The 23,932-nt window shown below is 46.7% G+C and overlaps 7 protein-coding genes across 7 annotated transcripts; 4 read left to right on the plus strand and 3 right to left on the minus strand.

The window, feature by feature from the left end:
• Positions 1 to 335: 335 nt before the first annotated feature.
• On the plus strand, positions 336 to 5,355 carry LOC128305401 (guanine nucleotide-binding protein subunit beta-1). Its single transcript, XM_053042826.1, has one exon. The coding sequence runs from the start codon at positions 834 to 836 to the stop codon at positions 1,854 to 1,856; it is 1,023 nt and encodes a 340-aa protein (XP_052898786.1). The 5' UTR covers positions 336 to 833; the 3' UTR covers positions 1,857 to 5,355.
• A 1,895-nt stretch (positions 5,356 to 7,250) lies between these two features.
• On the minus strand, positions 7,251 to 11,802 carry LOC128305666 (WD repeat domain phosphoinositide-interacting protein 2). Its single transcript, XM_053043234.1, has 6 exons — positions 10,847 to 11,802; positions 10,531 to 10,731; positions 10,276 to 10,447; positions 9,468 to 10,204; positions 9,276 to 9,403; positions 7,251 to 8,830 (listed from the first exon to the last, which is right to left on the minus strand). The coding sequence occupies exons 2-6, from the start codon at positions 10,596 to 10,598 to the stop codon at positions 8,673 to 8,675; spliced, it is 1,263 nt and encodes a 420-aa protein (XP_052899194.1). The 5' UTR covers positions 10,599 to 10,731; positions 10,847 to 11,802; the 3' UTR covers positions 7,251 to 8,672.
• LOC128305667 (mediator of RNA polymerase II transcription subunit 8) lies at positions 11,644 to 13,121 on the plus strand. Its single transcript, XM_053043235.1, has 3 exons — positions 11,644 to 11,910; positions 12,286 to 12,473; positions 12,537 to 13,121. Exons 1-3 carry the CDS (start codon positions 11,874 to 11,876, stop codon positions 13,119 to 13,121), a joined length of 810 nt encoding a protein of 269 aa, XP_052899195.1. The 5' UTR covers positions 11,644 to 11,873.
• Positions 13,122 to 13,511: 390 nt separating this feature from the next.
• LOC128305991 (mediator of RNA polymerase II transcription subunit 24) lies at positions 13,512 to 21,485 on the plus strand. Its single transcript, XM_053043650.1, has 5 exons — positions 13,512 to 13,668; positions 14,993 to 15,079; positions 15,140 to 17,391; positions 17,455 to 17,970; positions 20,300 to 21,485. The coding sequence occupies exons 1-5, from the start codon at positions 13,555 to 13,557 to the stop codon at positions 20,397 to 20,399; spliced, it is 3,069 nt and encodes a 1,022-aa protein (XP_052899610.1). The 5' UTR covers positions 13,512 to 13,554; the 3' UTR covers positions 20,400 to 21,485.
• Positions 13,609 to 14,872, minus strand: LOC128305993 (chaperone protein DnaJ-like). Its single transcript, XM_053043652.1, has one exon. The coding sequence runs from the start codon at positions 14,870 to 14,872 to the stop codon at positions 13,682 to 13,684; it is 1,191 nt and encodes a 396-aa protein (XP_052899612.1). The 3' UTR covers positions 13,609 to 13,681.
• Positions 18,351 to 20,282, plus strand: LOC128305992 (uncharacterized). The gene is made up of 2 exons (XM_053043651.1): positions 18,351 to 18,889; positions 18,953 to 20,282. The coding sequence occupies exons 1-2, from the start codon at positions 18,351 to 18,353 to the stop codon at positions 20,052 to 20,054; spliced, it is 1,641 nt and encodes a 546-aa protein (XP_052899611.1). The 3' UTR covers positions 20,055 to 20,282.
• Positions 20,818 to 22,968, minus strand: LOC128302980 (uncharacterized). Its single transcript, XM_053039831.1, has 2 exons — positions 22,236 to 22,968; positions 20,818 to 22,073 (listed from the first exon to the last, which is right to left on the minus strand). Exons 1-2 carry the CDS (start codon positions 22,942 to 22,944, stop codon positions 20,818 to 20,820), a joined length of 1,965 nt encoding a protein of 654 aa, XP_052895791.1. The 5' UTR covers positions 22,945 to 22,968.
• Positions 22,969 to 23,932: the final 964 nt, after the last annotated feature.

Raw genomic sequence — 23,932 nt, forward strand, 5'->3', positions numbered from 1 at the left:
TACATGGCGGACATGTGCTCCTAGCTGGAGTTCATAGATCTTTAAAGATTCATGAATCTTTGGAATGGAGAGTCAGATTCATTCAGCCATATGAAAGATACATTTAGATTCATGATTCACCCAACACCACACCTTTTCTTATCACTTGCTTTTTTTCTCTTTCTTTCTTCATTTACCTCATGCAGTAAACGGTGGAACGCACAAAACCGAACAGCAAACCACTAGTACCACCATCCGTTTGGCGTAACTTCATCGTCTTCATCACCATAATCATCATCGCAAACCACCGTCATCAGCCGTAACCGAACGCGGACAGAATTCTACGAGAACGGTTCCGATATACCTAGCGCGACGCACAGCTTCACTGCATCGTTCAGTATTACATTCCTGCACCAGTGCACGCGGTAATGGTGGAATACATTGGTTAAGCTACCAAAACGGCTCAAGGAACGGCAAGGACAAACTAAAGCGGCAGCAGCTAAACAACAACAAAACCAAGTGTTCATTAACGATAGTGCTTAGTGGCTTAGGTGGCCTATTGTAAGGGAGACGACTTTAGCGAGATAGCGTAAATTTTGTGCCCATGGTAAGCAGCAGCGCACAGAACTGAAGACGGAAAGGTCCCACTGAGCAACGGCAAATGCACAACCGTGGAATAGAGCGAAGGCGCACAGTGTAGATACGATAGCAAACCGAACAGTGCTTGGGAAAGGCGAAGCAAGGCACCGTTTTACTGCTTACGCACTGATTAACAGGCCCGTAAAAGGCTCAAGCGTTTCCCACATTTTAGTTCTCCGCGGACATCACACAAGGCACCGCTTAGGTACAGAACCATGAACGAATTGGAGGCACTGAGACAGGAGGCGGAAACGCTGAAGAATGCGATCCGGGATGCGCGGAAGGCAGCGTGCGATACGTCGCTCGTCCAGGCGACAAACAATCTCGAGCCGATCGGCCGGATACAGATGCGCACGAGACGCACCCTGCGGGGCCATCTGGCGAAGATCTACGCCATGCACTGGGGCAGCGACTCGCGGAACCTGGTGTCGGCGTCGCAGGACGGCAAGCTGATCGTGTGGGACTCGCACACCACCAACAAGGTGCACGCGATCCCGCTGCGTTCGTCCTGGGTGATGACGTGCGCGTATGCACCGTCGGGCAACTTTGTCGCCTGCGGCGGTCTGGACAACATCTGCTCGATCTACAACCTGAAGACGCGCGAGGGTAATGTGCGTGTGTCGCGCGAGCTTCCGGGGCACACGGGCTATCTGTCGTGCTGCCGGTTCCTGGACGACAACCAGATCGTGACCAGCTCGGGCGACATGTCCTGCGGGCTGTGGGACATTGAGACCGGCCAGCAGTGTACCTCGTTCCTTGGGCATACGGGCGATGTGATGGCACTGTCACTGTCGCCTCAGTGCCGGGTGTTTGTGTCCGGTGCGTGCGACGCCTCGGCGAAGCTGTGGGACATCCGGGAGGGCCAGTGCAAGCAGACGTTCCCGGGGCACGAGAGCGATATCAATGCGGTCACCTTCTTCCCGAACGGACACGCCTTTGCGACGGGTTCGGACGATGCCACCTGTCGGCTGTTCGACATCCGGGCCGACCAGGAGCTGGCGATGTACTCGCACGACAACATCATCTGCGGCATCACGTCCGTGGCGTTCTCAAAGTCGGGCCGACTGCTGTTGGCAGGGTACGATGACTTCAACTGCAACGTCTGGGACACGCTGAAGGCAGAACGGGCCGGCATCCTGGCCGGACACGACAACCGGGTGTCCTGCTTAGGCGTGACGGAGAACGGTATGGCCGTGGCGACCGGCTCCTGGGACTCGTTCCTGCGGGTATGGAATTAAGGTGTGTTGCACAAAGAGGGGGGTATCCCTGAAGCGGACAAAAACGAAGGACGAACCAGCACGCGTGCGGAACGGTGGTCGAGCAGGCGCAGCGTACAGGAGCTGCCATTTAGGTTAATAACCATATACATATAAATATAAATGATACAGATTTTTATTTCCGACACTGAACTCTTAAGGCAAATCTGCAAAAAAAAATGAAACCAACCTAGCCGCTAGATGGGGATGGCCGATGCTCTTTTTATAATACAAGAGAAGAAAAAAAAGCCCGATCGTGACCTTTTGCGCGGCACTGCCCAAACCGGAGAGTTCGTCAAATGGAAACGGAAATCGGGCGGAGAGGGATCGAATCGCACAAATGAGCACAAAACACTCACAACACACGTACATGGTGGAAAATGGAAAAGGCTTTTGTCCCGAAAGATGCAACAAAAACAAGGAAACAAAACATTGACAAATGGTGTGCATACAGGTGTGGAAGAAGTTTCGATGTGAGGAAACAATATTCAAAAACCCAACCGTTTGCAAATGGGCGTTAGAGCAGAACGCAAAGGTCGTAGTTATTTATATCGAACTATTTAACTATTCGCGTAAAAACACACAAACACACACGAATCAATCATTATGGAGAAAAAAAACACACAAAGCATTATTTACTTTGAACAATATCACCCCCGCTGAGTCGATAAAAGAAGAGCGATAAAGAGGAAAAGAAACTTAAGGAAAACATGAACAGTAAAGGACGTTAAGTTGAAGAGCCCCATAAGCTCAATAAGTAAGCAGGCATAGCTAACCGTCTACAAGATTGATCCAGAATGGTGTTGAGTTGCATTTGTAGAACTGCTTGCGAGTTCCAATTTAGTTTTTTTTTCCATTTTCTCCACGTAGCCTCAATGTGCGAGACTTGAGAATTATGCATTTCCGTTACTTTGCGACATTCAAATGCGTTCAGTTGAAATTTATTCCACTTGCTAACCGCAGTACGCTAATACTAATGCATAAATAGCAACATTTTCACACTACAAACACACACACACACATACATCGCAAGTACAGAACTAGGTAAAGAATACATGTGTGGGGCCCATTGGAAGCAAACACAAGAACTATAGCATACCGCTCTAGTACTCTGAGCCCTCTAAACCCAGCAGCAGCATTAGACGAAGCTGGCAGCATGGCAAATGGCCCATGACACATTACGGCACCTAGGGGGCATACTAGTAAGGGCCAAGTTTGCATATAACCGGCAAGGAGCAAAGGAATAATGCGCAAAAGAAAAGCAGAAAAGAAAAGAAAACAAAAAAATACACTAATATTTGTCCCTGTAATATATGATCGTAAGCTAGTGAACGGTAGTAAAACAAAACAAAAGAAAAACGTGACGTTTAAGGTAACTTGCAAATAAACAATTGAACAAAGGCAACAGAATGGAGGAAGCCAAACTCCCTTTCGAGGTTTTGCATGAGACCTTCTCCTTCGTTTCACGTGCGTAGGAAATGAGTGCGTGTTTGGTAAATATGAATAAGCTATGAACAAAACCGGAAGCAAAACACAGCACAATATTAACAAAGTTGTCTCTTGTGTGGTTGTCGAAGGTAGGCGTATCGGCGTAATGAACAACTCATGCTTCATCTTTATTTATTTGCCATTTCACCGAGTAAACTACTACTCCCTTGTACTACCATTCCACCATTTTACTTTCGCACAAACAAAACGACTCATTTAACAACACCACCATTTTGTTTGTTCGTCCATTAGCGGCCATTAGCACCACTGTGTAAAACAAACGAGTAGCAACAGAAACAGAACGCAAAAACACAAAAAAAACCACTAACATATTGAAAGCACTGAACACCTAATAAAACGGAAACATGTTGAGAAACGGTGCACGTTGAGTAAGAAATCAAATGAAAATAAGTAAGTGTATCGACATGGGAAAAAGGTAATAAGCATGGTTATGGTTTGTTTCCTTTCTCGCCAGCCATTGTGTAATGTTACAGTAAATGTTTTGTGGAAAATGTAATGAGATATAAATAAACAGGCAACGCTGAGGAGGAGTACGGGAAGCAAACACACTCTCGGTGCTCACTGTTCTTAGCCATTTTCATAGACCCGGCAGTGGCAAAAACTTACAGCGCTATCCAGTGATAATACGGTATCGATCAGCATAACAGAAGCAACTCAGTAAAACCGAAATCATTTCTCCACGGGGATCGTACTTTCTTTGTTAACCCCAAAACAACCGCTCAATCCAGCAATAGGCAAACAAACAATAGGGAAGTAATATAACGAACGATGATAATACAGGTAGAGCAAAACTGCACCCCAAACTTGCCGCCGGGATCGTGTACGATACAATCGAATTATTGGCACTTATTTGGAGAGAGTTTTATTGTTTTCGCAACACCATCCACGCATGGTTCTCGTTAGTGCTAATTTATTGCGCAAACTTTCCAGTTGAAACAATACGCCTTCCATCAAAAAGAAAGAGAGTGTGGCGTGGAACAATAGACACTGTGAACGGTAACTGCCCGTCACGCATGTGTAGCGCAAAGGAAATTAAATTAGTACGCCACTCAAAACGGAGAGCTGAACGTTTGTCAGAACAAAATAGGAAAGGGAAAACTGGAGCATGCAAACACACATACTATCGATAACAAGCGGTCGCCATTTGCACGGTTTGTGAAGTCAGAATTTTAAACAATTCTTCAATGTTCTGCACCGGCTTTTTGTTATGTACCCGGGGATTGCCGAAGGAATGAACTTCAAAAACAACTAATTTAATGCACAAACCATTGGAGGGCTAAGGAAGAAGAAAAGGACATTGGCTTTTTTGTAAGAAAACAGGAATAATTCCACCCCAGCTCTTCTAACACAGCTGAGCTTGCGTGGTTGCGAATTGGGACACAGGGCAAATTGGTTAGAAATTGAAGAGGCTGGACCTCATGCGGAATGTGTCTGAGCAAACTATTGGAGACGCTTTATATTTCGTTTGGAGTTGATCACAGCACACTTGGATGGTTCAGGGGATTAAAAAACCGTGAACTAACATTTTAAATGCTCTTTCGCACCAGTGCCGGGGAAGTTTAAATGAGAGCAAATCACTTCAAGGTGAAGTTGAGGGTGTGAAATAGATTTCTTTTCTGTTCCTCTGCTTAACTTTCAAAACTACAGCTCGGGTGTGTGTAATACAGGAGATTTTCCTGCAGACGAACGAATTAACGTGGAAAAATTGAGAACAAATGGGCAAAACACTAAACCCCGTAGAGAAACTTATCATTCGTGTGTTACCATTGTGCGCAAAAAAGTGCTTCATTACAAGATAAACACCTAGAAAACCGATACATCTAGGAAGAATGAAATGAAAGTGAACCATAATAATTGTACACGGTACTCAATCGAATAAAAAACAACTCACTTTCAAAAAAAAAAAATGAACGCAGATTGGAGAATAAAGTAAATATGAAACAAAACAAAACAAAAAAAGAACAGCTAAAAAGCGGTGGAAAGTGTAGTGTAACTAGCATTTAGACGTAATTATATAGCATCAAATGGGAAGAAAAGGAAAAATGGTAACAGAGATAAGGAAAAAAAATAAAAAAGGAAAAAAAAACACAACAAACAACATACCAAATATTCAATGGCAAGCGAACAAAAACATAAGAACAGAACTCTTGCAAAAAAGGGAGAACAAAAAGCTACTGAGAAGAAGAAAATGGAGAGAAGAGAAAAAAACACACACACATACAAAATCAACACGCATTATGCGGATGCGGCTGTGAACTAGCCGTCAAAACAGTTATAAAGAAAATATTAACAACAAGCTAAAAATTACATAATAACAATGGGTAATGCGCACAAGCTGAGGCGCAAAACAACAAGAAAGTACTCAAGCGGAAAGAATAAAGCAAAGATGACAAAGAACGTAAATTAATAGAATGATGTACAGTGCATACATTTGCCAAACCTAAACAACAGCAAAAAGGAAGGGTGAAAAATAGAACGATAAAGAGCACAAAACTAGAGCAGTGCTTAGGAAAACGCTTTTAACAACATTCAAGAGCGCATCTAAGAAATAGAAATGATCAAATGGTACTGTAGTGGTGCAAAACAAAAAGTAAACACGCACAAAAGAGCGCAAGAAATAGGAAGACATTGTGGAAAGGAAAAATAAAGGTGGAAATAAAACCACGCACACACTTAAATATAGACCCAGTATGTATCAGAGTGAAGGTAGCGAAATGGAGCGGTAGGTGGAGAGGAGGAGCTATAAAATGATTAAGCTAAGCTAAACTTTGGACAGATTGATGTGCGCGCGTGTGTGTGTGTGTGGCAAAAATGGAAACACTAACAAAAACCAATCGGTTCGCAAACCAGAAAACTAGTACACGTACGTCGTTGAACAGAAAAATGGAGAAATAAAGTAAAATAAAATTGAACAAAACAAAAAAAACAACTAATTGTGTGTTTTTATTGTGGGTTTACCTTCGCTCAATCGCAGATTAGTTGTTCGGGCCCTTCTTGGCAGCCCAATTACGGATTAGATCGAATATGGTACGTAGTCCGTATCGGAACCATTTGAGGGTGTATTCCAGCGCTAGTAGCGTGTAGTATCTGCAGTAGTAATATTCACGAGATTCCAGAAAAAGTCCCAGCCACAGATAAGCTGTCCTACCGATGTGCACCGTTAGCCGACATGCTTTAAGGACGATGTTTCGGGCTAGTTCGTACTCGCGTGAGTTTATCACCATCACATAGGCCGCCATTGTATTTGCGGGAAGCTGTTGGATGAATTGTAACGCATTCGCTGTGCTGATATGGTCTCTCCAATTGCTCCATTGTTTCGCTTTTATCGCCTCTAGGATGCTGGTATGTGCGGTGTCCGCTTTGCCGGGCACTGTTTCAACACTTGTTGAAGATTTCACCTCTGGAAGGGATTTGATTGAAAGCTGTGATCCACTCTGATGGAGGGATCGAAAGTAAGCGGCAGGTTTTTCGAGATAGGTAAAGCGCCGAGTGTTCATGGTTCGAACGGAGTACGGTGTGGACGGTGAACCGAAACTTGTCTTGGTTATTAGTTGCAAGCCGAGCGCACGTGGTGCTGTACGGTGCGATTGTTGAAACATTTCCGAAAATAACACGTAAATTCGAATAAGCACGAACGCTGAAAATGTTTCTCTTCCTTTGGACGGAAATTTTGCCACCTCCAGACAACAAATGACAGTCAATGGTGGCTACGATCGTGTTGAAGTTGACTGTATGACATTCCGTTATTGCATCGATCCATTGACACAGGATGAGAAGTGGCTGGAATATATTTTCTGTGCCGATGGAGACGCCTGGTGCCTGGTTGAGTGCCTTTAATGAATGGCGTACAATTCCGTTTCATTTTCTTCGAAAGATTTTATTGATCAATTGATTTTGTTTGGTCTTAAACACTATGGATAAATCAAGTTAAACTCAGTACCACTAATGCGCTAACTGATCTATCTCACTGCGTTATGATTCACCGCAAGTCAAACGTTCGGGAGAGAGTTTCGAAATATTATTCAATGCACTAGAAGATAATTAATATATCTCAGCTTCTTCTCCCTGGCTACCTTGCGCCCTTATATTATTCACCGTGCGTAGTGCCCTCGATACGGCAACCAGCACTGTGTTGTCCGGATGTCGGCCAAACGAACCACCTTTCTACTTCCTGCCTAGCATTATTATGCTACACATACGGTAAAGCCTACACTCAAATATACTTCTTTATCTTGCTTTGCCCATCTTACAGTCGCTAACAATACGCGAAAGTTTGTTTCCTAGATGTGTTGTCCTTCTTTTGCGTATCCTTTTCTTCTTCGTTTGCTTTGCTAACCTTCAGTTCCAGTTTCTTCTTTTAAAACAATGCATTATAAAAAAATATGTTCTGCTTTCTAATTAATTCTTGCACTACCGGTTTTCCCTTCACAGCGGAAAGAAATCTGATTCTGTACGGCCACGGAGGGGGAAAAACAGTCCACTATACGTAGCCATGTATGAATTGGGGTCCCACATTAGCGATATATTGTAGTTAACTTCTACTGGAGTAACTTTCGCTTCTCTTAGCTTTTATTAGTGGATAAAAGTTTCCTATTTGCTGACCTGCAGTATGGAGAGGCGGTGGATACATAAGAAGGAGAAGGAAGATGGTTCAGGAATTTTGAGCCATCGAATTTAACAGAACCTGTAACTATTCTTTTTTCCATTATTTATGCCGCAGTCCCTGTGGCGAGGGTATGATTTATGCGCCTTTCTATCACATTGATGCCTAGATCCTTTCCCATTCCATTTGGAACCGGTTACTACTAATCGCTTTCTTATGTTTCGCAGCACGCATAGACAATTAAGTTGGGCGCAAACTCTCTTACAGCCTTCGAAAAACCAGGGTTTTCCCCTGGTTTGTGAGTGGTTGCTGCCACATCTGTTTACAAGTGTTATATAGTGTGTATGTGGTAGTTTTTTCGTGTGGGTTTAAATCTGATCCCGGTTTATGTCAACGTGTCAATTGTGAATTCGGGCAATAATAAGCTTTTAGCACGAATCAGATCGAGCGTGAAAACAACGAAACAAACAAAGGCTTCCGACGAACGTCCTGTTTGCTTGGTGAGAAAACGCTCCGGGGTATTGCCGTTTGCTCAAGCAACAACTTCAGCATTTCAGCACAACTGTAAACATGAAGAGAGCTTCCGGAAACCATGATCCGCGAGTAATTCCGTCGAGCTTCATCGCACCCGTAGTACAACGATTCAGTTCAGTTCGACTTCTTTAAATTTACATGTCTGCGAACTTTTACTGCTGCTGTTGCTGCGAATGGTCATGATGATCGTCTTCTGCTGAGCCGGCTACACCACCACTGCCGGCACTGCTACCGGCAGTACCGCGAACGGTGGCAGCATAGCTAGACCCACCTGACGGTACCACCGTTGGTACACCAATTGGCACTGATTCTAAGGATCATATAGGGATAAAACAGATATATGAATTAAACCACCGCGTGTTGTACTCTTTACAGAAAAAAATATGACAATCGAGGCAATAGATACTGAAACAATTTTAATGACTTTACAAAGGTGGTGTATGTTATGTATTGATAAATCGAAGATTGATTTTCAAAGATTCATGAATCATTCAAGATTCAAGAATTCTTTAAGATGTACAAATTCTCAGTTTTAGAACTTTAGAATTTTAGAATTTTAAACATTCATGCATCTGAATCAGATTCGCCCAACACTAATTCAAATGATCTTGGTGTTGAGTATACAGTTGCAACTTAAGTGGGAAAAAATGCAGTTTAACGAACAGAAGTTAAATTCTGTAAAGTATTTTTTTGTGTTTCAGTATCATTTGCCAGGGATAGTGTGAAGTGTGGTCACTGTATCCTATCTGACTTACCCGTTCTGGGTGGATTCGGTGGTGGTTCGATGTTTCTGAGATCATGCTTTTTTATCAGCTGACACTCGCCCCCTTCCGATGGTATTTGGTACACATACAGATATCCATCCTGGGAGGCGACCAACATTCTGTAAGCAGAGTTATGATTAAAATTTCTTCCCTTTGTGAGTGAGTGAGCACGGACACCCGTACCTGAGCGCTTTCTGAATCGTTGTAATGACACAGGAATGTCTTAGTCCGGCTACGGGCAGCAGGGCCGATGCAAACGCTCGCCCTTGCGAAAACACGTCCGTCACTTGCGTTGGCAGTGGCAAGTAGTTTGCAAAAGCCTTGCTAAATTTACCGTACCACGCCTCACCGGCACCCTGGTCATCGTTAGTTTCCGGTGAAACGCGCTCCAACTTAAACACGTGCACCGTTTCCGTGTTCGAGCTGCAACACAGATACTTCGAACAGGTACTGAACGCTAGGGACGCTATCGAGACGCATCGCTTGACGCCCCGGCGAAACTCGAACAGTTTCGAACCGTCGCTCACGGAAAACACCCGAATGACTGTGCCCTTCTCGCTCGCTGTTGCAATTTCTGTACCGATCTGGCTGAACGCTATCGCCGCGAGCGGTGAATCATGCGCCGGGATCATGATTTTGGCATGCAGATTAACCGCATCGAAGATCTGTACCTCACCGACGGTGGCGCTTCCCGGGTAGGCCAGATAGCAGTGATCCGAATCCGACGCCAAAGCACACAACCCTGTCTTGTTCGGTGGCGTATCGCGTATAGTGTGCACAACCTTCATGTCCCGTATGTTGTGTATGTAGAGACTCTCTTCTAGACACACGACCAGCCGGGAACGGTTTAGCTTCACCGCCAAAATCGTGTTCGAGTACGAGTAGTTGCATATTTCTGTTCCTTTTTTAAAGTGACATACCTACAAACGAGCATAGAAGCAAGAGTTTAAGTAGACAGAAAAACATGATGCGGATGATTTTGGGGACGAACCTTAAGCTTCCTCGGAGCGTTCAGTGATACGACGGCAACGAGAGAGCTGCTAAAAAGTCGCTCTACTAAGCAGATGTCCTCGCCCAAGCTCGTGTATATCTGGTCTAGGTTTGAATCGACCGAGTTCAATGAAAATAAACCGTATCCATTTTTCGACCCAACCGCTAAGGATCTGTGTATGAGTAGATAAACTGTTTTAGAAAATAGCCGGCCTACGGCATGACGCACAGAACTTGCAATAATAACAAAACTTACGAGCAATCCTGATTGAAGTTGACAAAAAATCCCCCCGCATCTATGTCTGTTCTTGCCAGGAGGCTCATGGCTTGCTTCAACAGAAACAGACTCGCCGCGGATGGGTAATGGTTCTTTGTTTATTCGCTGGCTATGGCTCCTTTTCTCAACGGAGATTGTGGATACTATTAGTGAATAACTCTGTGTGTGTTCGAATGATGTCTGGTCGGAAAGGAAGTGTCAACTTTGATGATGAAAACATGAAAAAATGGTTAAAAGGAATTATCAGACGAATACATTATGGGAGGATATGGCCAGCTACATTCTGCTTACATACCTGTGTGACCGATGTCTTGAAGCTGAGTTGCTTTCCGAATAGCGAAAGCCTGCTAGCACTCCTTTGTTATATTTGTGTTGTGCAGCGGAACCAACGTTCCAAGGCCGAGCGGACGATGGGAAGTGTCTGAGGCGCAGCACGGATGGCGTTGTATGTTATTATTATTATCGTTGTAATCCGCTCGGCTAGCTGTGTTGACGGAGGACGTTTTTCGTATTTCGGAACAGCTGATGCAAGTAGCAAAAGCGATTTCAATCGATTTGCTTCGGTAGGGTTAGAATCGCAACCACTGGCCAAAATGCTACGCACGTCCGAGAGGGAAGTCGCGTGTTTGTACAACTTTTCTACGGCCTAAACGATCTGGGTGGTTAGATTCGGGCACCTCGCGTACTAATGTTTGCTGCTAACCTTGAAAATCCGCACCAAACTACGCGCTGCTTTTGTTCTTTGATATATCTGATACGACACCCTCATGGGAACGGAATCGCCTTCGATAGGTCAAAGGAAGGTTTACAGTAGTTACTAACTACGAGATTTTCGCCAGACCCTTTACGATAAGAGTTTTGGACAAATAGAAAACACACGGTTGCGCGTACGAAAAGTTTATCAAACACAAAGCACACACCATACAATCTCCACTGCTGACACAGTATTGTGCAAACCAATTGCGATCGTAACGACACACACGCACACAAAGGAGCCTATGTTCTTGTTTTGGAGATTTGTTTTTGCGCTGTTCCTTGTGTTTGCCTTTCTCTCTCCAGCCCAATACGCACAACTGTTGAATTTGATGAAGCTGGGGCCCTTAAGAAACTCCACCACTGTTAGGCACTACGTGAAGATTATGTTTCGAGTATCCTGCAGTTCGGTAATATGGACAATCTTGGCAGCAATAGAATGCAGAATTTTCCAAGCGAACTTCCTTTTGTGATGATCAACTTGTATTTTGCACCTTTCCGTTCTGTTCTGCTGTGTTTGGGTCAGTGTGTGTGCGCGAGATGATGGCAGAAAATCGTGGATAAGGTAAATGTGTGCGTGTGTCGAAAAGTCAGCTGTAGAAACAGGTACGGACAACCAGCAATCAATTGTCAAGCTGCCAGTTGGAGAAAGGAAATATTTTTCCAGCTCATTCATTTCTCCTCGTCATTTGTAAATCAACTGAGATACATAAAGGAAGATTGCGTGAAATATCACGCTATTATTGCACCTGTTATTGCTTCCATTCTTGCAAAAAGGGATGGAAAAGTATACTGCAGCATTGAGCTAACCTTTCGTTTGTCTGGTTCAGTTGACAGCTTACCAAGCTGTCAAAAGATCGCAAAGCAACTCTCGGTTGTTTACCTCCTCCTGGTGCGCTTGTTTATTCTTTTCGATTTGCACATAAATTATTAAGTTTCTTATTGATTGTGACGATTCGTGGATGTCTTGATCACTGAAAGTGTACAGAAAACTGCAACGCAACATGCAACGAGAAGAAAAACAGTTGGACATGCTCCTGGAAGCTGTCCTCAACAGGCTAAACGATCTGAAACATTCGATTGGGGTGATGATACACAGGTTGGAAACAGAATACGAAACGATCAACTGGCCTACGTTTCTGGACAACTTTGCCTTAATATCCAGCCATGTAAGAATTTCTCGCAATCGCAGTCGCAAAGGTGGAAGACTTAAAAAACGCCTCTCTTTACAGCTAACCGGTTTGATGAAGATACTGAGCACCGAAATTGGAACGCCACTGCGCAATCTTACCGTGCTGCCGTTAATGCTAACACCGGAACGCGATGAAGCCTTGCTGCAACTGACGGAAGGTAGAGTACCTATCTTTTCGCACGATCTCGCACCAGACTATCTGCGAACCAAGCCGGATCCTGGTGCCGAAAGTCGGCAGGCGGCACATGAGGCAAAAGCGAACAATCTAACCGTGGAGGCAAGCATGAAGCAAGTGGCTCAGTATAATAAGGTAATATCGCACGTCTGGGACATTATTAGCAAGGCGAAAGAGGACTGGGAAAATGAATCTTCCACCCGGCCCGGCATACAACAGACCAGTTCGATGGCTGACACGCAAGCACTGGTGGCTGCCGTTGGGCTTGGCAATGGTTTGACTGCCCCGGTAGGACCTCCAACTGGTGCGGGAGTCATGATTCCTCCGGCAATTAGGCAAGGTTCACCAATGAGTGCGGTTTCACCTTCTGGCAATGCCCCCATGGGCAAGATGCCGTCAGGTATTAAGACCAACATAAAGTCTGCTAATCAGGTGCATCCTTACCGTTAGATCTGTTACTTTTAAATACTCATTTAGTTCATATCGAAATAAAAATAAGTTTCTCTGTAATGTACTCTCGTCTAGCCAGTAAAGATGCAGGAAAATATATTTAAATAGAGAAGAAACCAATAAAACCTCTGAAAATGTAAACAATGGCGTCAGACCTTGTACGCACCTTGGTTCTAGCCGGCATGACGAGTATTGAACGTTCGGTTGTAAATGTCTCCCTTTACAGGTGGTGAGAAAGAAACGAGGAAAGGGCCGTTCTCTCAATGTGCATTCTCTCGCGACAGCGCGCTGATGGAAGCACTCTCGCAGTTGAGGGGTAAAAATCGTTCCTTGGGTGTTTGACGTTGTGTGAGTGATTCTGTGCGGACGTAAACAACTTTGCATCGAGCGTCGATCTTGGCTGGAGGTTTTATTAAATAAAAAGTGCTTCATTATGATTATGGATAATTCAAAAACTACCAGCAAAACTACGTTGCTCAAGCTGATGCTGTTGCGCGCATGGAAAGAGCGTTGGACCGACTGCCAGTGGGGAATCAACGTGAAAACGGTAAGCATACATTTCACACATCGCTCTGGACTGCCCTTTCGAATTCTTCTAGCAGTTGTAGTTGTCGGGGCGTTAAATTTCCCGGTAAGCGGACCTGAAGAGTGATAACATGATCGCCTACGTCCTGGTGAATCTCGTCACGGAGTCCTTTGCCTGGTATGCGCAGCTCCGTACCACTCTGTGTGCCCGGCTCGAGATAGACGTTGAAGATCCCGTTAATGCCCCGGATGGACAAATCGCCACCCCTGATCGCTTTCAGCATTGTAATGCCCTCCGTCGAGTATATGTTCATTCCGTTACGTCGGAAGTGATCACCGTCTTGCACGTGCAGTATGACGTTCAGCTGTCGTTGTACACCCGGTATGCGTACCTTTAAGCGATCCTTGTTCTGGGAGGCCTTTGGGATGCACAGGGTCAGTTTGTGATGTTTCAAAATAATTCCTTTTCCATGGCATTTGGGGCACGTTAGTTTCTGTGGGGTGTGCGTTGTACCGTTACAAAACTTGCAAGGCATTAGCAGATTACCACTTTCGGAATGATACACTTGTTTGCCTGTACCGTGACAGATGCTACAAATGCCGTCTTCACCGCGTATCGTCTGGGACCCGGTAAACGAGCAGCGGTCACACTTGACACCAATAGGCAGCGTTAGCTGTCGAACCGTGCCTTCTATTGACTCCTTGAAAGTGAGACTGAGCACAACATCTTCATAGTTGAGTTCGTTTAGCAATGCACCTAGTTTTGCCGATTGTTCCTTTTGGCCCCTTGGTAGCAACATATGCTTTCGTTGCACATCACGGTACAGGGCGGGATTCAAGTCAACTACACTGTCGGTGCGGTTTTTAAACTCCTCCATCAAACCTTCGTACGCTTCCGTAATTTGGCTAAATTTCACTTTCATTTCGGCCGTGTCGCTGTCCGTGCCTTGCTGAACATTGCTTCTATCTGGATGGAACTGTTTGGCCAGTTGATAATACGCCTTTTTGATGTCATTCAACGTAGCTGTCCGGCTCACTCCCAGAACTGCATGGAAATCTTTCGGCGGTACTACGGTAGACACTGATTTAGAGGACGATTTCCCTGTCGATTTGGAAGATGCTTCGTGGGACGTCCTATCATCGGGAGAAGCCGAGAATTTTTTACCTCTATTACTACCACCAATTAACCGTATAATCCTTGAACCGAGACGAAATTTATCCGCCATACTTTCGAGTCGCTTTGTACCGGTATAATTTGTTCGTGGTTACTGAGATGAACGACGTTTCCCATATGTTCTAAATTCGTCTAAATATGTTCAGTTGATCGATTGGTCTACTCATTTCAGATTCTCACGCGAGGTGTGAGCGGCGATGTGTATAACTTGGCCGACGCCATCGTCCAACAGGCGGTGGTGGGATCTGGAGCTAATATGGTATGTATGTAAAGGAACTAACATTTTCTCACCATGCAATAACACCTTCATTTCTTTCAGTTGTTTCTCTCCTATCTGAAACATTCGTTGTGCGCCCACCTGATTTCCCATGCGGCCGTGCTGAATCGTATTGCAAAGTACGATCAGTTCGATAAACATCACTGTCTTATCGCATTGCTTGACTTCCTCAAGTCCATTATCGATGGCGTTACCTGCCGGGGTAAGCAGGAAGAATCGATCCTCACGAAAGCGACCGTTTCGCTCGTACACTGGTTGCTGCAGATATATGAATGCGTGCTACAGTCATATGTCGAAAGCCGGGCATTGCAAACCGAAGAAGAAGACGTCGTGCAACGTGTTGCTACCGTGCTCGAACGGATCGCTGAAAATCCATTCCTGCTGGGGGTAATTTCGATAGGAAAGTGTGAAGATCCGGAACAATTCATAACGCTCCAGAAAAGGTTTAACGGCATCAATAACCTCACCCTGACGACCGGTTACGTGGCGCATGTGGGTAACAATACGAACAATGTCACCGTAACCGATTATATGCGCAAGCTCGTACTGCTCGAGGTAGATATTCTGGAGATGAAACTGTTCGACGGCGGAAAGGTGGAACCGATCACATTCAGTCTGCAACCGTTCATCGCAATCGAAGTGTTGCTGAACCCGATGTGCGAAACAAACCAGTATGTAGCGCAGCTGATTAATCTGAAACGCCTCAAGGGTTATTCGTACGCGCGCTTATATTGCGAGATCATGCGCGGATGTCTCATCTCGCTGAACAATGTCGAGGGTACGTCAAAGGAGTCGCTAATGTGTGCGTTTACATTCATCAAAGTACCGCACATTGTGCATCAGATACACACGAAAACGAACGGCAAAGAGCAACAGGACGAAGCGACCAGCACGAACTACAGCGTGGAGGTGCTGGAAGCGTTCGAGTTGCTGTTGCAAGATGGCCCAGTGTTGGACTACATGGACATGAAGTGTTCCTGCAATGTTGTCGAGTGTCTGCTGAAGGAGATCGTGAAGCACAACCTGCTGACGGAAACGCACGTGAAGCATTTCGTTGCCCAGCGCGAACCGATCACGCTCGGTTTGCACAAGCTCGAGGCGAATAATGCACAGCTTACGTTGATGCTGAAGTTCGTATTTCGCGTCGAATCACCTTTGGTGGGGATACTGAAAGCACTCAGCACAGACCACAGCAAGGTGCAAGATGCGCTGCTTGCTATGCTGTGTCAGGTACTGACGGGCAATAGTCTCGATTTGGTGTTATCCGTTGCATCGGTGGAAGGAAAATTTAAAGCCTTCATCTCCGGTCTGTTGAAGTGTAACGATTATGCTAAGCAAGTTACAGGCGTAGAAATAGGCAAAGCGGGCACCACTCGCGGGGCATTATTCGACGTTACCTTCATGATATTGGCCTCCATCGCGCAGAGTTACGGATCGGATGTCATCCTAGCCGAGGGAGGAAACAGTTTCTTCGAGAAATGGGTGCGCGATTACATGGTGGAAAGAAAGAAATCCAAATCCCCCATGACGATGGTGAAGCAAGCGGATCCAATGGTGCTGGAGGAGCTTATAATGGCGCTCAACAATGCCGAGGGTGGTGGATTGAAGGCGTCCAATCTGCGCTGGGAAGATATATGCTACACCATCCCGGCCCTTCTCCACCAGGTACTGATGGCGTGGGAAAATGAAACGCTCTCGCCGGTGGAGATCAAGAAAATGCTCGACGGTTTGAAGGCGCACTTCTCCTCCTTTGCGGTCTGTGCCTCGTCTTGGTTGTGCGCGTACATGCAGATGGTACGGCAGGACGAGCAGGTAAAACCGATGAACATGGTGCAGCAACTATGCAGTGCCCTAACGGGGCCCCAAGCGGAAGACTGGCAGCAGCAAGATTACTGCAAAGAGCGGTTCGGTTTAATGGGTCAGATCATACGCCGCATGCAGCAGGATTTTCAACGTACGCCTCAAATAAACCCAAAACTACGGGCCCTCTTTCCAAGCCAGCATATGGTTTCCCATCTGCCGCTGGAAGAGCAGTTCGAGGAGGCATGGAAAGCGATCGCCGAACGGGGTTGGTTACCGATCGAGACGACGTTCTTGCTGGATACGTTGCTGCAATCGTGCGGACCGTCCTGGCTGGTGGAAAAACTAATCGCCAAGCTGTTCCTGTGCAAGTACATTCGCGATCTTAACAAAACGATGGACATAATCTTCGCGATAATGCATCTAGATATTGAACGTTGCACGATCGCACTTCTATCACAGCTAGTGCCGATGATGCTGCTCAACAAACAGCAGTAAGTAACACAAAAGCTGGTACGAAACCAATAATTGTGCACGAAACCAATTTCTCTTTACAGGACACCCGAAATTGTTGATCCACAGTCGCGCGTGCTGGCGAAACTCTGCGTCTACTGTATTATCGTCACAATGGAAGCATCACTGACGCTGTCGAAAAAACGAACCCGCGGAACTGTCGGTTCCGATATGGAAGATATCGATTCGTTGTGCACTAGCGCCAAGTTACGCAAGATCGATTTGGACGGCATTAGCGTGGGATGTGAAGCAACCGGAGGCAATGAGTTTACACTGGAGAGTGCGCTTGATTCGGCGGCCAGCTGGGATGCGACATCGGCACCGAGCTTGAAGGAACCGCTGCAGGGTTGTTTGCAAACGTTGTTCCGTACCTTTACGCAGTACATCACCACGGACGAACTGTCCCCGAAGGTGTACTTTATATTTCAGTTTCTGTCGCTGCTGGTCGAGAGTGGTCGGGAGCGGATCATGTGCGTGCTGAAACTGATTCCGAACGGATTGGTGCAGAATTTGCTAAAAATCAACGCCACCGATGAAATGACGGTTGGGTTAATCTTAAGGTATGTATATGCCAATCCTTGTGCAGGCATTCTAACTGCTTATTTGTGAAGTTAAATGTAGTTCTGTGTTTGTATAGCCACCCCCGCAGTAAGCGATTGATGCACGGATGATTCCCATCCTAAGCAATTCCTTCGCCGGGTACGGGTAGTTCTTTTGAATTGAATATTTCATACAAATTGAGGCATGAAAGCGCTTCGTTTACTTTTCACCCTTCATTACGTGGAATTATGTCCTAACAGCGACTCAATTCTCAAGGAATTTTTGAGTGAACCCCCTCATCCTGGCGGGAATGATTTTTTAATGCAAAAGCTACGAACGCAATGTGGTTCGTTGCCGTGGCTCAACTCCACCAGTTCCAGTTCCAATCCGAATTCGCAATATGCCACCGACATTTTTTGACGAGAAAACGAAAATCTGGCGAGGTTCTTCAATGGCCCCGCTGTACAACCCAGCCCAAGGGATCGGTGAGCTGCTGTATCGAGTTCTGCAACGCACACCGACAAGAATCGCGCAAATCAGTGTCGATACTGGACGCTCGATCACGTACAAGCAGTTGCATCTTTGGAGCGTTCGTTTCGCCCAGTCACTGACCGGTTGTTGCGGGCTTAATCGGGGCGATAAGGTGACGGTAGTGGCAAGAAACGGTGACCAGGTTGCTGCAGTTGTGTTCGGTTGTTTTATGGCCGCCGTGCCGTTCAATACGCTCGATGCCAACTTTCGTTCGGAAGATTACGAACACATGCTGCGAACGGTGGAACCGAAAGCAATTGTTTGTGATAGCGAATTGGTATCGGAACTGAAGGTGGCGTGTGAAGCAGCCACAATCGAACCGCAGTTCATCGTGATTGGCAAACGCATCAATGGGTATCCAACGGTGGACGATTTTCTTCTGCCAAATGGGTTGGAAGACGATTATGTGTAAGTATTGCAACCGGGGGTATTTGTAAAGGTGTGGAAAGTAATGCATAACCTCCATTTTAGCCCCGAACACATCGAAAATCCCGCCAAGGAGCTAGCGATCGTGCTGTGTTCCTCCGGTACCACGGGTCTTTCAAAGGGCGTTTGTCTGTCACATGCAACCTGCATCGCACACACGTCCAGCCTGTGGAAAGCGAACGATTGTGAGCGTGTGTTGTGCTTCAGCTCACTGTACTGGGTGTCCGGGTTGGGGGTGCTGCTTAACGCGAGCATAGTCGGTGCAACGAGAATCATCACGCGGGAAAGCTTCAACGCACGGCTGTTGATCGATCTGGTGGAGCAGTTTCGGATCACAACGCTGTTTATGCCACCGTCCCATGCGTTAGCACTGTTGGGTGATCCAACGATTGGAATGGCCGATTTTTCTAGCCTCCGGTTGGTGCTCTGCGGTGGCGGTCCTGTATCGGGCGAGTTGAAAAGCTCGTTCGAGAAGTATCTCTCGAGGGCAGCCAAGTTTATCATCGGCTACGGATTGTCGGAAATTGGTGGCGGGTGCTTCACTACCGTTCAATTGTACAAATCGGGCGCGATCGGGACGCTGAGTGCGGGTATGGAAGCGAAAGTAGTCGACGCCGATGGTGCGGCACTCGAAGCCCATCAGGAGGGTGAACTGCTCATTAGGGCAGAGTACGTTTTTCTCGAGTACTATGGCAACCCGTCGGAAACGCGCGAAATGCTCGACCCGGATGGATGGTTACATACCGGAGACATTGCACGGTACGATCGGGATGGTGTGTTTTTCGTGGTGGATCGCAAGAAAGACATCATTAAGTATGGCGGGTTTCAGATCTCCCCGACGGAATTGGAGTGTAAAATTATGCAACTATTCCCGGGGAGTTTGTTGATGGTTTGTGTTACCGGAATGCCCGTGCCGGGGAATGATCTCCCGGTGGCCTTGGCCGTGCGCCAGCCGGAAGGTGCGAGGGTGCACGAGCAAGACATCGTTGACGGGTTGGCCGCAGTAGTTGCCGACTTTAAGCAGCTGCGGGGTGGTGTGTTTTTCGTCGACAGTTTACCAATGACACCCTCCGGGAAGATTGTTCGCCGACGGTGCAAAGAAATTGCCATAGCTATGTGCGAGGAAAAGCTGGGGCGGAGCAAATAAACTTCGAGACAGTGCTCATAATTCTTTCAGCGTCCGCAACGCGTTAATAATGCGTAGACTATTGATTGATTATAGCGTGCAGTAGTGATGCACTGATGCCGGATCGATATCAACCGTCGCATGTAGAGAATGGTTGCAATAACTTAGAAATGTTGAGCTAGCTTTAGTGATTTTTGTTTGAGTGTTTGATTGATTGCTTAACATAATAATGTTTAGTGCAAACCTTTTTCTTCGCATCGTTCCAGACTGTACGATCTCAACACACCGAGTGGCCGCCAGTTTGCAATGTCCGACATCTGTCTGTTGCGCAACATTCAGATGCGAAAGGAGAGCATAAAGCTGTAAACCTGGAAAGGGTAAATTGTGGACACTGAGTTTGTAAAGAAATTTAAAGTTTGTGTATAAGTGGAATCAATCCTGAACGTTCTTAGTTTTAGCGAAGAATAGCTTAAATTAATTTGAACCAAGCGTGGCGTACGAAAGGCTTCAGCGGCTTAGGTGTAAGATAGGCCTAGGCTCTAACTGACATTGATCTAGATCTAATGTCAATGCAAAGAGGAGCAGGCGGACTCGAAAAGACTAATCCGGCGAACGAGGACGTGATGTTTTAGCTGCTCGAAATAGCCAAATCTGAGGCAATCGATTTGGCAAGTAAAGATTGCTAACATAAGTCCTGTTTGTGTGTTTATTTTTAATTATGTTTGTGCAGTTAATGTTTCACGTAGTGGAAAGAACGTTGTATGCAGTCTTGCGAGTCTTATTTCTACAGATTTGTTTGGCTGTTTGTGCTGCTACTCTCGCTTCTCGAGCTGATGATACTAATCCTCTGTCCCGTTCTTGCTAGCTCCTGCTGCGATTCGATCGTTTGCATTTGAATTTCTTCGTTCGCAGCGACCGTTTGCCGATGCAAACGTTTCCGGAACTGCCAGTAACCGATGGCAACGGCACCACCGATTACGGCCACCGCACCGATCACCATACCGCTAATGGAAGCCGCCGAAAGTGTACCTCCCGTCAGTTCCGCGTCGTTCGATCCATTTTCATCGCGATTGTGCAGCACAATGCCATAAATGTGTTCCATCGGATGTCCCTCAATCTTGCCGGCACAGATCCACTGGCCGAAATCTTCCGCCCGCACCGAACCAATCACCAGCGAGCAGGAACCCTTCGCTAGGTTATGGTTCGGATTGGAATAGAACCGCTCGAGGATGGGCCGATCGGTGGTGATGTTTTCGTTCAAGCTGAACGCCTGCCCGGTCGGTGTGACGAAGCGACAGTACTGCAGCGGTGTACCGCGTGGAATGGAATCACAACCGAGCAGGGCCGGGGAATCGACACCCACCTCAACACGCTCGGACTGGGAAATCATCTGCGAGGTGGATATGCGCACCTGAAACATGGCGGAAACTTCCAGTGCCGAAACGCGCCCACTACCCACATAGCAGTGCCACTGGCCGGCATGGTCGTGGTCGAGAATGTTCGCGAACGTGATGCCACATTCGCCCATCTCGAGCGAAATGCCACTGTACCAGTAGTGGGCATCGCTATGCTCCGCCGTGAGACTCTCCGAGAGGGAGTAGAACTGGCCGTGCGGTCCCCGAAACCAGCAGTAATCGATTGGTTTGTTAGCGTTGCACTGCAAGGATGTCGTGGTGCCGTTCTGTGCCGTTACCATCTCTTCCGGCCGCATGATGGCTAATGGTGGATCAATGTCGGAACTGTCCACGATCGCACCGGACACCTTCGTGAGCGATTCGTCGCCGTAGCCGAGCAAACACTTCCAGGTACCCTTGTCGAGCCCTTCCGGGCCAAGTATCTCCAGACCACACTCGTTGCGTTCGAACCCGGCCCCGATGTAGCCGTAGCGTGGTGTCCCAATGCCCGGGATGACGTTCAATCCCAACCCGTCCGCCAGTCGTACGAAGCGGCAGAACTTGAGCATCAACTTGGTGTACATTAGATGGCAGGAAAGTACATGGTAGTCCGACTCCCGGTGGACTGTCGTTACGATTTGTTCCGCTGGAAAATGGACAAAAGAAGGAAACTGTTATCGCACACGCGCCCACGCCACAATTGTTTTAAATCATTTTCTTAATCATTGCTTTATCAGCAAATTTTAGGTTATGCCACTTTCAGCGTCGCTTGTGGTGATAAACGCGGACAAAGACATATTTCGTATACCTTTATTCTCGATGTGTATTCCGTATGTCATCTCTCGCATTTGTCCCTGCACTCCGGCAATTACGCTCCACACACCCGCCCCGGTTGGATCGGTTTCACTCAGCGGCAGATGGCACCGTTCGTACATCGGCACACTGTATGCACCTTCGCTGGCCATATCCTGCCGCAGCACGAAACAGTACTCGGTACGTTCGGGGCCTATTTCGTCCAGCGAACTCACCGCCCCACCGCCACTGCTTTCGATCCCAATTTCCGGCACGGAAGGACGTTCGATTACGTCCACCATCGTTACGCCCCGTATCCGTTCGGTGCCCCGAACCAATGTCAGCCTCCAAAAGCCCCCATCCCGTTGATGCACCGGGCTAACGCGTATGCTGCACTCAGACTCACCGAAGCGCAGGGCTTTTCCGTGTGAAATGTTCCGGCGCATAGGTGGATCACTCTCGACACCACCGTGCACGTCGATATCCGTCGGTGAACCGGGCTCGCGGTAGAAACACCGATCACCCTCTTGCATCGGTACGAGCAAGCGCAAATGCATCACTTCACCTTCCGCCACGGTGACACTCGGTGGATAGATATATCCGTGGCGTACTTCGAAGTTTGTCAGTAGATTCGTACCGACCACCGCACCAACAAGATGGGCAACGATCCAACCACCCAGTAGGGTCCAGCAATTCGCTCGCCCAGGCATGCCGCAGGACACCATTCAGCAGGCAGCAATGAAAAGGCTCTGCGGCAGCAATCGGGTCGTCGAGATGATTACACTCCCGGACCGAGTAGTACACCATTGTGTACAAGATTGATTTACCGATAACCGTAAGAATACACCGATTATACCCTAATGAAGCTATCGCATAGATATCGTTAATCTTCCCCCGAAAAGTGTCATTAGCTTGAAATCTGGACCCTGGATTGGAGGTTGATGCCAGCTGCACCGATCTTAAGGCCTTTAGTATTGCAACGTATTCTGGTGAGTCTGTACTGTGTGTTCAAATGCCTTACATATTGATGGTCCTCCTTCAACATGCAACTGACGCAGCGGCGAATCAAACGGTGGGCGGAGTAGGCGGTCGCCTAGGGCCTCGCCGTGTTGGGGGCCCCAAAAAATGTGTGTATTACTTGTATACATAGGCCCTGTCTCCTTATGCTAGAGGGGGCCCCGAAGGGTACCACAAGAGGCCCCTGGCGAATTTTGAAGTTGGGACAAAATGCCCCGGAATCGGCCAGCTTTGGCCATAATAATAATGGCATAAATCACGTCTGCCTGGCAGTGTCACATTCCTATGAAACGCATTAGAATGTGGGGGAAAAGGCAAAACGGATATTTACTATTATTGCTTATTAAAATTACGTTTGCTTTTCCTAGTCCCATAAACGTACAGATGGATTCGAATAGAGGTTTTACTTTTGATATATTAATTTGCACAAATTCTGATCTGCGATCATAACCTTTCCGGAGAAATAAAATTGTTTTTCTTTATGTTTCTGTTCGAACAATGTGTCTAAATTCATTCCGTAACAGTTTGAGAAAATGTTATGAAGAATGTATGGTAAGTAACAGTAACCTTGTTTCCAGTGGCGGATCAAGCGGTAACCGGAATAGGCGGTCGCAAAGGGCCTCGCCGTGTTTTGGGCCCCAAAAAAATTATGTAGTAGTTAAAGGTGTATACATAGGCTAGAGGGGGCCCCGAAGG

The sequence above is a fragment of the Anopheles moucheti genome, chromosome 3 (assembly GCF_943734755.1).
Source record: "Anopheles moucheti chromosome 3, idAnoMoucSN_F20_07, whole genome shotgun sequence".
Lineage (NCBI taxonomy): Eukaryota > Metazoa > Arthropoda > Insecta > Diptera > Culicidae > Anopheles > Anopheles moucheti.

Excerpts from the sequence above, each read along its gene's own strand:
- LOC128305401 (XM_053042826.1), top strand. The coding sequence starts at position 834 with ATGAACGAATTGGAGGCACTGAGACAGGAGGCGGAAACGCTGAAGAAT.
- LOC128305666 (XM_053043234.1), bottom strand. The coding sequence starts at position 10,598 with ATGAGCCTCCTGGCAAGAACAGACATAGATGCGGGGGGATTTTTTGTC. Across the intron at positions 10,205-10,275 it reads ACGCTCCGAGGAAGCTTAAG|GTATGTCACTTTAAAAAAGG; the intron begins GTTCGTCCCCAA and ends GCTCGTTTGTAG. Across the intron at positions 9,404-9,467 it reads ACGATTCAGAAAGCGCTCAG|AATGTTGGTCGCCTCCCAGG; the intron begins GTACGGGTGTCC and ends CTCTGCTTACAG.
- LOC128305667 (XM_053043235.1), top strand. The coding sequence starts at position 11,874 with ATGTGTGCGTGTGTCGAAAAGTCAGCTGTAGAAACAG. Across the intron at positions 11,911-12,285 it reads AAAGTCAGCTGTAGAAACAG|TGTACAGAAAACTGCAACGC; the intron begins GTACGGACAACC and ends GATCACTGAAAG. Across the intron at positions 12,474-12,536 it reads TTGCCTTAATATCCAGCCAT|CTAACCGGTTTGATGAAGAT; the intron begins GTAAGAATTTCT and ends CTCTCTTTACAG.
- LOC128305991 (XM_053043650.1), top strand. The coding sequence starts at position 13,555 with ATGATTATGGATAATTCAAAAACTACCAGCAAAACTACGTTGCTCAAG. Across the intron at positions 15,080-15,139 it reads TGGGATCTGGAGCTAATATG|TTGTTTCTCTCCTATCTGAA; the intron begins GTATGTATGTAA and ends CATTTCTTTCAG. Across the intron at positions 17,392-17,454 it reads ATGCTGCTCAACAAACAGCA|GACACCCGAAATTGTTGATC; the intron begins GTAAGTAACACA and ends TTCTCTTTACAG.
- LOC128305993 (XM_053043652.1), bottom strand. The coding sequence starts at position 14,872 with ATGGCGGATAAATTTCGTCTCGGTTCAAGGATTATACGGTTAATTGGT.
- LOC128305992 (XM_053043651.1), top strand. The coding sequence starts at position 18,351 with ATGCCACCGACATTTTTTGACGAGAAAACGAAAATCTGGCGAGGTTCT. Across the intron at positions 18,890-18,952 it reads GGGTTGGAAGACGATTATGT|CCCCGAACACATCGAAAATC; the intron begins GTAAGTATTGCA and ends CCTCCATTTTAG.
- LOC128302980 (XM_053039831.1), bottom strand. The coding sequence starts at position 22,944 with ATGGTGTCCTGCGGCATGCCTGGGCGAGCGAATTGCTGGACCCTACTG. Across the intron at positions 22,074-22,235 it reads AATACACATCGAGAATAAAG|CGGAACAAATCGTAACGACA; the intron begins GTATACGAAATA and ends TCCATTTTCCAG.